The 17,073-nt window shown below is 42.4% G+C and overlaps 1 protein-coding gene across 1 annotated transcript; it reads right to left on the reverse strand.

The window, feature by feature from the left end:
* Nucleotides 1-1,395: 1,395 nt before the first annotated feature.
* On the reverse strand, nt 1,396-7,474 carry LOC141916984 (kinesin-like protein KIF20B; the record flags this gene model as incomplete). Its single annotated transcript, XM_074809985.1, has 6 exons — nt 7,359-7,474; nt 5,395-5,557; nt 4,107-4,355; nt 3,207-3,346; nt 2,461-2,611; nt 1,396-1,527 (listed from the first exon to the last, which is right to left on the reverse strand). Coding segments are annotated over exons 3-6 (663 nt in total), but the record flags the coding sequence as incomplete, so codon positions are not given.
* Nucleotides 7,475-17,073: the final 9,599 nt, after the last annotated feature.

Below are 17,073 nucleotides of genomic sequence, written 5' to 3' on the forward strand. Positions count from 1 at the left end.
AGTTTGTATAGTTGAACAAAGGAACCAAAAGAAAAGGGAAGTAAGAGAGTGAGGAAAAAGCTGAGAGTAAGTCCAAGTGAGGGCAAGACCGGGTTGGCCTCCATTTTTGCTGTTAAGAAGACACAAACCCGACCGTTGGCAGCAACCCAATGGGTCCAGGGGTAAACAGAAAAATGTGCCATACCGGACCTCACGATGGCGACTGGCTTTTTCCCCTCATTTTGTGTGTTGGCCTCGTGATGGCTAAAAAGGGTCAAAACACTACCAGCTTATCTGACCCCTTTGAAGAGAATGAGTTTGTTCTGTTAGCAAAAACTATAAGTCTTTTATGGTTTCTTCTAAACGGGATATCAAATCTTGCAGTCTCATGGTAACATGATCTTTTTGCTCCACGATGTCCATTAGTTCTTGAATCCTTTTATTCTGCATATTCATTTTCTTAGAAAAGAAAGTAGTTCAGTCAATGGTCAATTCTTGAACTATACGATGCATTTAGAAGCAAGATCAGTTAAGCTAAGCTTGACATAAAAAAAAGCTAGAAACGCACTACAACAGCATTTTAAGCCACTGAAATTTTGTATTAAAGCAAGTAATTCTGCACAAGGGGTTTTTTAGACAGTCACCTCAGCTGGTTCTTTAAGCTGCTCAGCAGACTCGTCCGATTTAATCATCTGCATTTCCAAGTCTGTGACAGGAAGAGAAGCCTGCAGCAAACAAGCAGCCATTACACAGTTTACTCAGGAATCCATTTTTCCAGACCTTCTGGTACTTTAGTAGCTTTTGAATAGACTCATTTCTTTTTGTGTTGGCTTCTACTTGCAGGACACATTTCAAAAGTTCAGGTTTTTTGGATAGAATTGGGCCCTGCAACCCGTATAAAATATAGATCATGTCAAGAGACTTCTGCTGAAATCGCACTATGAGGGATTGCTGCTTTTGTCTATGAATGTTCCACAGAATACCTGAAACCACTGCATCAGCACAATGTGAAGTGCTGGATCACAATATAACCATGAAATCACGAATAAATAATGTTGACGTGTTGCCCCACAGTTCAGAAGTCTTCAAGTGACAGTTTTAAGTTTTGTCTTAAAAATGAAATAATCAAGGCCTGTGGGATTGTTCAACCTGAACATACACCAAACAATTGATTATCACCTCTATACACACGATTTGGTTCCAAAATCCTGCTCAGATGGATTATTTCTATTTTACAGTGTCATTTCTTTTTGCTTTCTCATCACACACCCCCAGCTCACCTTTGGGGTTCTGTGTCAGCTGCTCTTCAGTTTTGATTAGTTCATCGGTTTTCTTTGTCAGCTTTTCTTTGGTCTGAGTTAGTGCAGTGGTAGTTTTGCTCAGCTGTTTTTCAAGCCAACCTGTAGCTTCCTGGGGGTCCTCTGGAGACACCACGTGTCTGTGTGTTTCTTCTGCCTGCTTTTTGATATCAACGACATCACCCTGCAGAGAATCAGTAACGCCCTCACGATCAATGTAGGTGCCTGGCCCTATGCCATACTCTTCATTCTGGAAGATAATTTATATCCATTTAGAAATAGCAAATAATGACACAATACCCATTATTTCTACTGAAAATTTGGAAGACCATTATGTCCTCAAACACCTAAGTACAGTTAATTCTGACTTCAAAGCCATCTTGTGGGTTCACAGGCAATTTGATGGCCACTTTCTGTCTACCTTCACACAGAAGTCTCCAGCATCCAGTAACAGCTACTTTAGTTTTAAAGCATTTCATGGCCCACCATCACATTCCCTTTTATACCACCACTAAAGCATCCCCTCCAAATTTAATATAAAAGCTAGCATTTTTACCCGATGAGAACACCGAATGAACACAGCAAGCAAACAGCTTTAGAAGGAATACATCCGAAAGTTTCAAATATCAGTAAAAGGTTGGGAGGTCAAATAAGTTTGTGGGAACTTATCAAGTTAAGTTGTATTTAAAACATTGACTTTATATCTTTCCTCCTTGTTTAAAAACAAAGGGTTCCAAACTCACAAGAACCAGCCTCAACCTAAGAGCTCAGTTATGCTTAAGTGTATATACAGTTGTCATTGCTCCAGCTGTAGCCACAACAGCCTTAAGAGGGAAAAGGTCTCTGGCACCACTCCAGTACAGCGCATATATGGGGCCTAAGAATTCATCTTCAAATGCCTTAAACAGGCACTTAATGCAACAGTTTACAGCATAACTGCAGCTTTTCCCCCGGCTTCTTTGTACACAGTAACTTTGTGTTGCAGAAACGCAGAAAACCCCAAAGATTCCTAAATGCATCTCCGAGGCACAGCAGCTACTCCCATTGAACACGACAATGTACCTTGCTGAGGACACAGTCACACAGCATGCCATTCCTTGGGACCGCTCTGCTCCTTCTGGAGACGTCCCATCACCACAGCAGGTGGTTAGTGGAAGGGATGGCAGCAGGGGGACAAACGTACCAGAGGTCCAGCTTGTTCGCTGCAAGGCTGATCCTTTAGTTTATTTTCTTCCTCCACGTCTCCAAGATAACCATCTACAAGTTCCCTGAAGATCTCCAGGCGCGTGTCAGCATCTTCTTCAAGCCGTTCTCGTTCGTAAGAAAGGCACTCACTAGAGTAGGGCAACAAGTCAGATACAAGCTAGCTAGCAGGAGCTGCTAAGAAGTTATTAGTACAGCTGCTATAAACAAAGATGGGTTTTTCTTTATTCTGGCACAAGAGAACAATACACAAATGGTGTTGCTACACCAAAGCAGAAGTGTATTTCCCGCACACACACTCCTGAAGAATGAGGGGGAGACATATACACACAGGTTATGGCTGACACTTAACTACAAGCATTGTTTCTAAGCCTCTGGAGCCAGAACACCCATCCAAGTACCACTAAGGCTGCAGGAACCAAAGGATTTGCAAGTGTCACTCTTTCTACAGACATCCTATCAAAGCTCTTCCGTTAGGGAGAGCTCTGCAGGAACACTGCTGACAGATTACACACACCCCCCTCCATCCCCCCCAGATCAAAGCCTTTCCTACACAGTATTTTTCCTGAACTCATAGTCCAAACACAAACTGATCTATTACCAGAGGCAGGAAGTCTGGCAGGAGAGTGTGGTCTCTTATAGCCAAGGGACAGGTTTAACAAATAAGTGAATTGAATTTCTTTTTTTTTAATCAGTAACATTAAAAACCACTCAAAGCTAACTTACTTGAAATATATTTCCTGCTCAGCAAAATATTGGGCAAATTCCTGCGTCACCTCTGCACGAATTTGTAGCTCCAGCAGTAACTTCTTCTTCTTTTCAGCAAGAAGTTTGTTCTTCAACTCTTCTGTGAGACTCAGCAGCATCTGGAATTACCATTGGTATTAAGTTTTTCATAAAGAAATGGTTTCCCAGAAGTGAGATTTTCCTCATTCCTCAAACACTACAACACCACTTTACTCGTCCACCTGACAAAAGCCCTTCCACTCCTTTCATTAGCTGATTCATAAACAGGAAGATTTGTGAGGAGCTCAGAAGATCTCTTTGGTCCTAACGCAGCAGTTTATAAGTTTGCACAGAGCAGGCATTTGTAAAGAACATCCATTTGATGACCAGAATTGTTGAAGTTGTCTTAAACAGGCTTAAGCTCCGCAGGATTTGGCTCTTGTTTTCCAGAGGCTCATTTTGGGGGCAATATTAATGAAACCTCCACAAACCAGTTTCTAGTCCTCCGTTCCCTCCTCGTCTTCCCTAGAAGCGACTACATTTGCTTAAGGAACAGTTTTCAGCGTTTCCTTGTGCAGAGAATACAGAGGAACAGTCTGTATTGCTAAAAGCAGGTAATACTTGCTGTGCATTGACCATGGGCTCCCAAAGGGAGAGAAAGCCCAATCTGCAATTCTTACTGCTTAGTCTGTATTTAGACACATTATAGAGTTTGCCCACAACAGGCACCACACCATGAGTAATCCCACTTTTAGTTCTTAATGCTGGATTTAGATAGAATAAGGGTGATCAGAAAAAAAAAAAAAAAAAAGAAAAAGGTGGGAGATGGGGAAAACCAGAATAATACCTTGCTTCAAGACTCCATGCTACGCTAATTCTTAACACAGCCCTGGCACATACCATGTACTCTTTTTTCCCAATAAGAACTGTATTTTCTAGGTATTTCTGCACTGCTTCTTCTCCTGACATATGCTGTTCCTCCCCGTCATTGTCATCTTCGATCACATCTTCTAAGCTCCTGTCCCATGGGGCAGTAACTCTTTTCCTTGAGATGGGCATTTTAGTGTGACTAAGTAGTGAGGATGTTGTTGCTGATTTCTGGCCAAACGACTGATCCTGGACAAGAACAGATGTGTCCATAGCTAAAACCTACCCAGAAAACAAAGAATAAAGTCTTCAGTACTTTTTAATCCTCTACTGGCACTTCCAAGACAGACCTGTTGCACTTCCCTAGAGGTCTCTGAGCACAGCACTCCCCCAGTCTATCCTCTGCTCAGAGTCACTGCTCAGACCAGTTCCCAGCTGGAGCACAGAGGAGGCACTTTAGAGTCTAACCCTTCTCTGGACTGCAGGAACACCAAGTTTCACTGGCTGGACAACCTACAAGAGGGTTGCCACCTCACGCACCAACAGATTTCTGTATTTCCTATCCTGAGTTTCCAGCTGCATTACACGAATGCCATCCCACAAACTCTGTCTCTTGAGCAGTTCTATCACCCTCACAGTCTGCTCCTTTTAGTGTTGTACTTAACCTGCTTAGATGAGCCCACATTCTAGAGGCCTGGATCTCTTGTCCTTTGAACATATCTAACTGTCAGCAGAAGTTTTCCATGGCTTCCATTAAGGCTGCAGCACCGATCCCCAACACTTTTGTCTTCCAACTCCGCCAGGGTTCTATCCCTGCACTTACTCCTACTCATTCTGCCTAACCTCCACCTTCCCACTGAAGCTCCTGAGGACATAAAGACGACCTTTCAAATTCTCTTTGGTGCTCAACCTCTATACCTCAGGTGAGCAATATTCCACATTAAGATAGCAGTAGTATATGGGGCAGCTAGACTTGCTCCTAGGCGAGAGCATGTTATGACTACGGAAGAAAAATTCACCCAGGTCTCAGGGAATTTCTTCCAAATATAGCAAGAGTCTTGTCAGGCTGGATATTTTATGGGAATTACGGATTTTTAATAGGACATGTTCCCACTCCCACAAAAAAAACCCCGTATGTCCCAACAAAGCCTTTTTAAAAGCTTTACAAGGAAATAAAGCCTGACTAGGAGCAATTAGAAACTATGATTGCAACATGAGGCAGAAAAATCCAGTCACTAAATTCATGTTCTCAGGAGTGAGGGAACCTGCTCTTTAAAGGCAAATCAGAAGTACGGATCAAGAGAAACTGCAACACACTTACTTTTTGTGCAGTGGCCGAGAACTTTAACACATGGAGTGTTTCATCATATGCTGAAGCTCACTGGCTTATGTTTACCATCACGTATACCTTCCCCTTTGCACTGAAGGATCCTTGAGGGAAATGAGTTAACTTACTCTCCCGAAAGGGGATGTGCTGCTGCGACCTTTGGAGACAAAAGAACAGATGAGCAGATGCTTAATAATGTCCAGCCAGTGTAAGAGCTACCCAGCACGAAGACCTAAAAACATTTATGAAAGCAGTAGTCATTAAATCAACTAAAATTGTTTTGGACTAGATGCAGCTGTTTGCAGAGAGACTGTGAGCTGTTGTGACTGCTGCTTTAGCCATCACCTCAGACAGGCGACAGCAATACAGTCGGGGGGAGCACCTGAACTAAGGGACTGTTCGACCTTTAGCCTTGGGCAGGTCACACAGCCTCATGCTACACCAAACTATACCCCAACCTCTCTCTTCCTTTCACCGTTAACGAAGAGAACACGTCTAGTCCTAGGCATGCAGTATCCAACACCATCAGAGATCTCTCTCACTCCGTATCCAGCCTCTGAGAACGGACAATAGCGAGTGCCTGGGCAAGGAAATGAGCACACACCAAACACATGGAGACACTTTTCAGAACTTTCTTCCTCATCTCCCAGCAGTTTGGCACTTCCTAAAAATCACAATTTGTGCCCTTGAATTTAACAGCTGGGGACATCGTGTTTGATGCTTATAGGAAATGTTATGAGAATTCCTAAACCATGACTGAACGCACACTTGCCACCAAATGGCTTGGCTGCATTTTGCACACACAACAGCTCTTCAGTTACATGGACAGTGCTACAGAACTCAGGAAGGCAGCGACACTCCTACCAGAGCACACAGACAGCTCATGAGTAGCTTTGCTGCAGGACTGACAGTCCAAAATCAGTTTAAGGAATTTACTGCTTCCTATGCAACTGGCAAGGGGCAGCTATTAACACTTTAAGAGATCATGCTTCAGATCATTCCTTCTACATTGGTAAAATCCCGAGTTATTAGGATCAGAAAAAGACATTCTGAATCCATTACCAGCCCTCTAAGCAGCTGCTCGTTTTAATGCATCCCTCCTGTCTGGACAGAACAGGAAAAGAGGACAGACTGTAACTTCACAGAACATAATCAGGAACACACGCTAGCAAAGCTTTTTCACCTTGAGGCGTTACAGACTTTGAACAGGCGTCAGGAACAGTGTTACAGGGTAAGTGAATTTGGCAAAGCACATCCATCAGCAGCCTGGGTTCATTTAACTTCTGGGACAGAAACAGCTCTGCGAATGAGAACATGTGCAGAAAGCAGTTCTGGACAGTTCTATCCAGTGTGACTAGATAGCGTACTGGTTTTTAGACAACTAACTTTTTGTATTATTTCACTCTTATTTAGATCCCCAGGCTAGGGCATAAATAGCAGGAAGGCTTTCTTTTGTCTGCATACGGTTAGCTGGATCAGGAGGAGAGTGTGCAAAGTTATGTCAGTATTTATTAAAAAACAGACAATTTTGGTCAAACGGTGCCCAGTTATGATAGCACAGCAATGTTCTGCTGATGAAGAAATGTTACACTAGAAGTACATAGACAGTTGAGCTACTTCATAAGGAGTAATAAAAGGCTAAAAATGTGACTCTTACTATGGCACTGGTGAAAAGGGGGTTTTCAACTTACTCCAAAGTTTGTTTCTTTGATAAACCAAGCTCAGAGGAGTAAAGTTAAATCGCTAAAATCTATGATAGCATGCTTAAAGGAGATTAGAGCTGATGATTTAAAGAGCAAAACAAGGCAAGTTTAAGACAACTTTGGCAGACCGACAAGTCTATACATGTTTCTGCCAAAAACTTGGTGTTAGCATTGCCTATTTTAAACAACAGCTTTTAAACACTGGAGGCAGCACCTAAAAGCCACAACCAGTTTGCAAGTCGTAAAAGGACTTACTCTGACTGCTGACAGTTCCTGAGTGCGTTAATGCACTTGCCCAGAATCAGCAGAGAGGGGTTTGTATTTCCACTCTCTTTCAATCTGTGACCTTCACTGTGGGCCTTGGCATATCTTTCTGAACCAGCAAGATCCCACAGTGACAGTCTGAAAGCAGATAAGGAAAATTCCCTTTATTTACCTTAGGACATGCACAAATGATTCACTTTTAAAAACGATCGCTTTTTTTAGAGGAAGAATTTCCTGATCTTCATCTGCACAAACACTTCCATCCTTTTCAGTGTTGCTTTCCCAATCAAATTTTACATGACTTCCTGACAAACCTTTTCCCAACACACCTCCTCTTGCCCCTCCCCTGCCCCCTCTTCCTTCTGAGGACTCAGAGGAGTTCAGGTGTACAGCGGGCTGACAGGACCTTGTGCTGCACAGAGGGGACAAGGCACAGAACAGCCCTGCAGCCTGATGGCTGGAGGTAGAGGGACAACAACTGTGTGACGGTAGGAACTGGGGAAACCACCACACAGGCATGAGTTTCTACCAGGCAGCACTGGGCGTATAGTGCAGTACCAGCACACCAACACAGACCCGAACTGACAGTTCCCAGTACCAGCACACCAACACAGACCCGAACTGACAGTTCCCAGTACCAGCACACCAACACAGACCCCAACTGACAGTTCCCAGTACCAGCACACCAACACAGACCCGAACTGACAGTTCCCAGTACCAGCACACCAACACAGACCCCAACTGACAGTTCCCAGTACCAGCACACCAACACAGACCACAACTGACAGTTCCCAGTACCAGCACACCAACACAGACCCGAACTGACAGTTCCCAGTACCAGCACACCAACACAGACCCCAACTGACAGTTCCCAGTACCAGCACACCAACACAGACCACAACTGACAGTTCCCAGTACCAGCACACCACCACAGACCACAACTGACAGTTCCCAGTACCAGCACACCAACACAGACCCGAACTGACAGTTCCCAGTACCAGCACACCACCACAGACCAGAACTGACAGTTCCCAGTACCAGCACACCAACACAGACCCGAACTGACAGTTCCATCACAAAGAAGAGAGGGTCTCTGCTCTGAACTTACTCATCGACTCGGTCACTCGCGGTGCTCCTGAATCTTCAATTTTTAGTATCTTAACTGTGAATATGCCGTGACTAAAAGGAAAAGTTTCAATCAGCAGAGAAGTGATAAAGTAGACAAATACATTCAAAATATTTTCAGCCTCCACAACATCTGTTCAAAACACTGTTGGATCTGTCAACTTGTCTCAGCATATACTCTATCACATACAAACTTCTCAAGAGATGCTTATGTGGCCTTTATTTTGCTTTTCCCTCAGACAGTTAGATGGAATAAAGCTAAGTGCTTTTGCTTGAAGGAGAGTATTTGATAAAACTGTTAGCTTTTGAACACGTCCATCTTACTGAAGGACTGAATCCTTCTGACTCAAAGCACTGGGTCACACAGTGCTAAAGGATGCCAGACCTGTTAAAGCCTCTTCCCCTCCCAAAAGCCACAACCCATATTTTAGTTCCCCCCTCCTCCCAGACACCATCCCATGCCCAATGTTATTCAGAAAGTTTCTCACCTTCTGCTGGAGCAAGTATTCAGTTTCTTGCTCGCGATACTCTGGTGTTTCAACCCCAGTTTTAGAAGTCTAAAAGCTTCTTTAGAATCAGAAATCTGAACCCACTGCAGATCTTTAGGAAGAACAAACACGGTAATCCTGTAAATATCATTATCCAAAAGAAAGAAGGGATTAGGGGAGAACACCTGCACACCAAGAACAATACGTTTCCTTGAGACATAAAAACATTTTACTAAGCATGCTTCAGACAGAAATTGTATGAGGACAAAATCAAGATTCTTCCTTCCACGGGAAAGGAAGGGCACATCTATCTCATCATTTCATCCTGTCAGCACACAGAAATATGCTCCATCCCAAGTCAGTGAGCAACCTCAGCCCGCGCTCTGGAAAGCCAAAGCACAGGGTCTAACATGAGCATGAAAGCCCTATGTCCATACTCATCAAGGCAGAACTCGACCTGGACAGCTTCTCTGCTGTAGCCTATGATTTTGAGGGCAGGGGGGAATCACCCAGACATCCTTCAGGGCCATCAAGTTAAAAGAATCAGTGAAGAGTTCTGTCTGCAGTGTGATGACTGTGTGTCATCTTGGCATGGGCTCGAGTAAATACCTACAGCCCTACTGATGGAACTTAGAATATGAACATCATGGCCTCTGTAAACTAGAGGTCACCACAATTGTACTAGCAAAAATACCAGCTGTGACCAAGGAAAATAAGAAAATCATCAGCTGGTTTTCCTCAAGAACATCAGGAACAGCCTCTTACTTCCAAATGTTATAAAAAGAGATTATGCTGAAGCATAGCTCAAAGCAGACTATTTCCTACTTCACACCTCTTCTGGTCTTTGAAGAAATGAAGGAGTTGGGTTTATCATCTGATTCAGCTGTTTGAATCTATACTTGGGCATATGAAAGATAAAAGGAGCAGGCCAAACACCTCCAAAAAAGCCTTTAATCTAGAACTGGTGTCTTGATTGTCCAAAGAACCTCTAACAGATCCAATAGGATTTGAAACCTGTTTTTTCCATGGCCAGAAACCAACACTGAACTGTTAGAGTTCTGCTCACCCCCCGCCTCCCCCAACCCACAGCAAATCACATCGCAGGCTTCATTAGAGTACTGAAAAATGTAATTTGCAGTCAGACTGAGCTTTCTCACGTATTCTCTGAAGTGTATCTCTACAGAAAATACTCAAAAATAGAACGTTGAGTCAATTATAACTATAGGTAAGAATTTGGAGTCTTAAGAAAATGGAAAAAAACAAAACACTAAAAAATTTGTCAGTTGTTCTCACTATTTCTCCCATTTCAGAGAAATATCAAGGCGGTGGAGTGCACGCAGGCTTTGCAGAGTTACAGTTAAGAGAGAGAAAACACTATTAAAGGCACAGACACTTCTGTGTATGCAGGCTGTTGCCTTTCATGCTCAAGGCAGACATTTCTAGTGCCACAGGGAATACAGCTCGGAGTTTGCTAATCTAGACAGAAACATTATTACAGGAAGACTGACTTTTCAAATTACACGTCTGGCAGTTTGCAATGTATTCTAATCCCCTTTTACATAAGAACATCCCTTGGTGTCTTGAGCCAGGCGTAGTGTTTTTCTTGTCATTTGATACAGGAATCGATAGATCATAAAAACATTCATTGTAAATCTCACAAAATGAAACCCAAAGAGGAAACGTCACGTGATTTTTCGCAGTTGTGCTAGATTGTTCTGGGCCTTTGAAGAGTTCTTCCAAAAATGCCAAGTACAAAATATCACAAGTCAGTACAGACCTTGTAAAATGACCTTCATTCAAAAACTTAGTAAGTGCAAACTGGTATTACAGCAGCCTTCTAAAAAGCACTTACCCCAGACAAAAATCCCTTGGAATTTTTCTCCCCTTTCTGAAATATCTGGAAGTCACATGCTTACCCTACATATCTGCCAGACACCTCATCTACCACTGCCTTTCCCACTTGCAAATTCGATCAAAATCATGCAGCCTTGTTAGAATTATTCAGGTCTCTTCAACATCTTTAGAAGACAGAGAATCAAACTGACAAGTACATGACATTCTAACATTTTAAAGCAAACCTAGTATTTAGGCAGTTTTTAAATGCAGAATTAGGTTGATCTGATTACATACAGGGTCAGGATACCACCAGAGACCACAGCATAAGTAGTGCTGCTTTTCCTTGCCATAGCTTCATCTCATTTAATGCCTGTTCAGGTAAACTTCTAACCATTTTATCCCTGTGTTTTCGGGCCAGATAACTTACCACCCAATTCACAGGCGTATAAAAATGCCAAGCAGTCCTTTTATTATTAACACAGGCCAGGAGTCAGTTGTTGACCTTAAGAAAGCTTCTTTGCCTGCTTTAATTGCAATTCTTTAATATAAAACATCCCCTTACAACCGACTGGTGCTTTGCTGTTCGTGCCCTCTCCACGGTCTCCCTGCAAAAGAGAACAGAGACGTTAAGACCCATCGCTGGCAGGACATCACCAGTCCCTGGTGTAACAGCTCCACGGACAGCAGTGCAGTGTCGCTGCAATATGCCGACACAAAGATCCCGACTACACATCATGTCTAGTTCAATGCACCCGCACACTGCTACTGAAAGGATTGTTCTCACCTTCACACTCGTTCCTGACACTGCCCTCACCTCAGGCCCTGTCACAGTACAGAGCATTTCAGCTCCCTGAGCCACAGCAAAACTCACCACAGAAAAACAGAGGGGGGGACCCCGCAGAGACACGGGGTGATTTAACAGGATGGTTTGGGGAACTCCAGGTGTAGTTTACACATTATTCTTAACCTGGTGAATCTAGAGAGTCTGGAAATTTTTTCTTATTGGTATTTTGCTAATTCAGGATTCCGTATCTTAGGGCTTCCTAGGTCAACTCTCAGAAACAGAGGGAAATGTAGAACACTTGTTCACTCAAGAAATTAAGTGAACAGGTTGTATCACAGTTGAAATAAAGCCTAGGTTTTAGGAAGAGAAGGAAAACTTCCTTCTGCTGAACTCTTAAAAAAAAAAAAACCAAAGTAAAACAAATCCCTACAGACAGAGGTTAATGCACACACACTCCATTCCCACTCTCAGTTTTGGTTGTTTGGGTTTTTAGGCACAGAACTGCAAAGAAGTGCAACTCGTCTACCAAAACCAGTATGCTTAAGAGAAGAAACATGGATTAAAAACCAGGTGTGATTTGGGTTGGGTTTTTAATGTTTTGTCAAGAGCATATGTCATATAAAGCTGGGATTCCATAGAGCGATTCCTGAAATAGTTAAATTCGTGTGTAACCAAAACTTCCAGGTTTAAGCTTTACACACATAAAACACCCACCCAAACCTCTCTCTGCTGAAGTAGGTGCCAACTTTGAAAACTGTTGCTATAAGAACAATACTTCACCTTATGAATTTAGTGGCAAAACTACAGGGGACACAGACATGATGGTTTTTCTGAAGCCCTTAGAGACTGCTAGAGCTAGACAGGACAGATGCCTGTGCTTTTGAAGTGAAGTCGTGAAGAATTCTGCTGCCACCTGCCTTCCACACTGGAGAATTCTAGTTAACTAACTCGGATAAAAACCACGGTAACGGATAGATTCCATCCCACAACAGCCACACCACTGGATTATAACCCAGCATACCACTAGGGAGAGGCTTAATTCTTTCCACTACAAATAAAAAATGCACTGCGATCCCTTTCTAGTTCCAATTCCTAGCCTATGCTCAGTTTTCTTACATTCTTGCATCCATTTCAGAACTAAAGACACCAGGAAAAAGGTATGCTTACACAAAATCCAATCCCCGTAACTCTCATTGGACTGAACAGCTTTAGAATTCCAGGCACTGAAGTGGATTTCTGGACTGCTCAACAGGGATCTCTTTAAGAATAAAGCCCAGCAGAAACCTGTCTGAATTCAAATCTTTACAAGTCCAACAGCTTTGGAGCTCTGCTGTTCCAAAACCACTTTTGCTTCCTTTGAGGTTATTTGCACAGACCGGAAGAGGGGAACAACCTCAAAATCACTCATTTCTTTCAAGTATCCTGACAGAGAGTAAATTGTCCAAAGGAGCAGAGCTACCAGCATCCCCGCAGATGGCGAGACTATTTGCATTCCGTCCTTACTAAGCACCAGTAACCCCAGAGGATAAATGATCAGGTGCCCGAGCTAGAGAAAAAAGCTCCGTGTTTACATCCTATCAATATTCAGCCACAAGGCAGAAATCACAGACCATCAGCAATATTGCTCACTTTGCTGCTCATCTGGCAGCACAGACACATCCATACTTAAATACAGAGAGTTGCTTCCCACTGGAAAAGGGAGAGCCCTGAGCTCTCTAAAGGTGCATGGACCCATCAGCACAGCAAGAAGTGCTCCTCTACCTCCTTTGCTTGGCCAAGTATTGGGCTGTCAGCAGTTACAGCGCTCGCTGCGCTGCCCAGGGCAGAGCCTCTGTAACACCTGGTTGCACTCAGACACCCAGCTAGGAACCAAGGAACATATTAAGTTAAAGGACAGCTGGATTACATTGGTTTCTCCTCATCTACTCATAACTTCTTGTTTATTGTAATGCCGCTTGTAATTCAACCTCCCACGAACAAGGTAACAGTCACTGGCAAACAACGAACAGCCCTAAGAAGCTGTTGCATCCTGCACTGCAGTCCCTTGCCATGGACTGAACACAGACTGCCATGTACTGCCAGAAAGGAAAGGCTGTGTTGGCAATAGTGGGAATAACAGGAGAGGAAACCACGGCACCCCGCAGGCAACATTCTGCCCTGACAATTCTGATCACATCGTTAAGTCCTAGAAAAACAGAAACCATGAAAAAGTCTCCGGAGTCTGAAGAGACACGAATGAAAAATTCTTGAAAACCCACACAATACAGCCCAAACTAGTCAAGCGTGGGGGACTGTACACTTTGGGAATGTTGGGTTCTGTTCTTTACCTATTCTTTATTAGGACAGAGCACCCCATCATCGCCCCAGATTAATGCTGACTGAAAACACTGGCAGTAGGCTTTAGTTCTGATCTACCCAACAGAAGATCACTTAGAAGACAATGTCGCTGCAATAAAGATCAACTTCACACGGCACAAGACTCATTGTCCCTCTACTACTTCTGTGTATAAAATCAGCATTACAGCCTCTAGAACTGCCATTTCATTGTAGGAGAAATTGTTCCCGCGTAAATCAAATCACCTTATTTGTTAAAATGCTTTGAAAAATAATTAAAGAATGACACCTTCTGACCAGAAAGGATATTGAGCTTTAACAGTACAGAAACAGCACATCAGGAGACAAGGTCTCCTAGGATATTATTGATCAACTCAGAAACCTGAGACAAGACAGAAATACTTGGAAGGACTCACATATGTTTCGAATTATTTATGCTCTGCCTGTAATAACTGAAACAGACTCAAATACTATTCCTTATTTGAAGACAAGGCATATAAGATGTATATGACCTTTACAATAATGATAAAAAACCCCAAATATGAGTCTGGACTTACACACTTTTCCCATTCTGACATCTAGAACACATTTTCTTAACTCCCCCCTCCTCCCTCTAGATACTTGGAGGAAAAAAAGAAGTCACACACACCTGGCTGGAATTATTACAGCCTTACAAAGCAATACACTGCTATGTTTATGTAAACTCTGGCAGTGACTGTCACCTGGCAGTTTAGGATATTTGTTATGGAAGGAGACTTTCAAAGGTTATTTATTATTATTCACGAGAAGCCAATGTATAGGGCCTACGGTTTAAATAAAGGAAAGAGTTACAATATTTCTGCTAGAAGTAACCCTCTCAAAATAAAAAAAAAAGGAACTTCGTTCAAGGGGAACGCATTTCTACTTCTACCTTGGAATGTGTAGGTGTTCCCAGCATTTCTAACGCCGTACGTAAAAATAAGATGATTATATCCATCCAGGAAATCTTGCACCGGTTGCTTCATGGTACCGTCACAGAATTCTTCTGGAGTTGTTTCAGGGGCAAACCCCTGAGCATTACCAAGAAACATCTTTATTGTGTTTCAGCAATCATTAGAGACTTTTACAGAATCCTTTAAATTCTGTGTGTTTATAATCTTAAAGACTATTGACAGTTTAAAAACCTAGTTTGCTTGCTATTAAATAAGTTAAACAACTTTTTCCAGGAAAAAATTAAAAACTTTGAAAGACCATTCATTTACTCGTGAAAAAGTGAACTTCTGCACTGTCTGCTCAGCAGTTTTTTCACTCAGTCGACTCAAAGAAGTTTTGGGAAGCTTCAGTCTGACGCCTGTTGAATCTCAAGTGAAACACAGTTCCAGTAAAAGGAAGCAGAAACAATGCAGGCATGAACAGAGTATGAACAGCTCAGCTTAGAGGAAAAAAACCAACAAAACCCCCAAGCGTACGTTTAAGGTATTTTTAAACTATACAAATGTCTCACCTGCAATTCATTTTCTCTTTCCGACGATGTAAGTGGCAAACTGGTATGTGTCCCTTAGGCTCCAAACTGCTCCTCTGAAATCAAAAAAATAAATAAATAAGGAAGTTAGAAATTTGACTAGATTCTTTATTGGATAGCGAGCATGTTAAGGCAGTTTTATTTTCACCAGGCTGTTCTGAACGGACTCATTTGATGACGAGGGAAGCAAAAGCAATTCACTACATCAGTTTTCACAAGTGCTGAGGCCCCTGCAGAAGTTCGCTGGGATAACTTAAGAGTTCATAATCTTGCAGCATGTACATATAGATACACACACACACACGACATTAAGGCAATTAGAGATCAAGAATGAAACCCACAAAACCATTCTGTGATTAAGCTGCTCCAAGCTGGCAATTAGCCTCATTCACAGAAGGCTGATGCTCCCAATCAAGTATCAGTGCAGTGCCACACAACTCAGTCCAATCCTATCTATCTCCTCCAAATTAAAAACACACTGAAGATGCTTTTCCTCTTCTCTGTAAAATTCTGATTATTCTTACTGATGAAAAGACTAAGCTCATTAAAAAATATCCAAACAATGCAAACATTAAAGCTTTCTTACCTGCCTCGTGTTTGAGCTTGAAGAAACCAAAGACAAATCAGGGGAGAGATCTGTTTTAAAATCTTCCACGCTTCCTGGTGCTGTTTTCTGAAGTGGCTCAGCACCAGCAATACAGGATGGTCTGAAAAATTCCTCTTTATCCAAATTCGGTTCCATCCTGCGAGATAAAATACAACCCTTTTTTTGCTTTCTGATCACATGCCATAAAGCTTCTGAAGTCTCTCATATAAGACAAGTCAATCTGAAACTGAGAGCTGCAGTTTCTCTAAGGAGAAAGCTTTCTTTATCCTACTCAAAATTTACACAGCAAGTTCCTGATAGCTGGGAGAGGCTCTGCAGTGGGGTTCACATCATGATGAAACGAGACCAGCCATTCTTCTTCCAATGCAAAGCAACTGTTTACCAGGGAAAAACCCTTACACGTATACCACAACCTTGCTAAAACCCGTGTCTGACAAGGAAGAGAGAATTAAAAAAAAACCCCACATCAAACAATCATATTGTTCTGCATCCGCTTCTCCATCATCCCATTATAGCGGCCATTTAGAATAAAAGTTCATTGCAAGAGTAACCCAAACTTCATGGTTATCTCCGCAGGACCTGATAAATAATTGGTATTATAAGTGTAACACAATGTAGCTGAATACGTGACAGAGTCCAGAAAAATTCTGAAGACTAGCAGATACTTTTAGCTCTTAAGGGGACACCAGAAAATTAGAAGACCTCATGCCAGAGTGCAAGTTAAAGAACTGCTTTTTAGTGATTTTTTCAGTTGTTTTACAGATCAGCAATTCATTTATTAATCCAAAATTTAATGATTTTTGTGCATCTCAGAATCTGGGCAGTGAAAATTTGCTATAGGAAATGAAAGTAAATTGATTCAGGGTTGATAGTAGACAGGTAGATTTCAAAATAATCTTTTAAAAGTGCATTTTATTTCAAAACATTAGTATTTTTGTCTGCCCTTCACTCTCCAGTTGCTTTTTCCTGTGATGTTACAGACGCGGCTTGGCAGCTTTTGCTCTGGATTAAGTTTAACTCCTTGGGCTCGC

Source organism: Strix aluco, chromosome 33, assembly GCF_031877795.1.
Source record: "Strix aluco isolate bStrAlu1 chromosome 33, bStrAlu1.hap1, whole genome shotgun sequence".
Taxonomy (NCBI): Eukaryota; Metazoa; Chordata; class Aves; order Strigiformes; family Strigidae; genus Strix; species Strix aluco.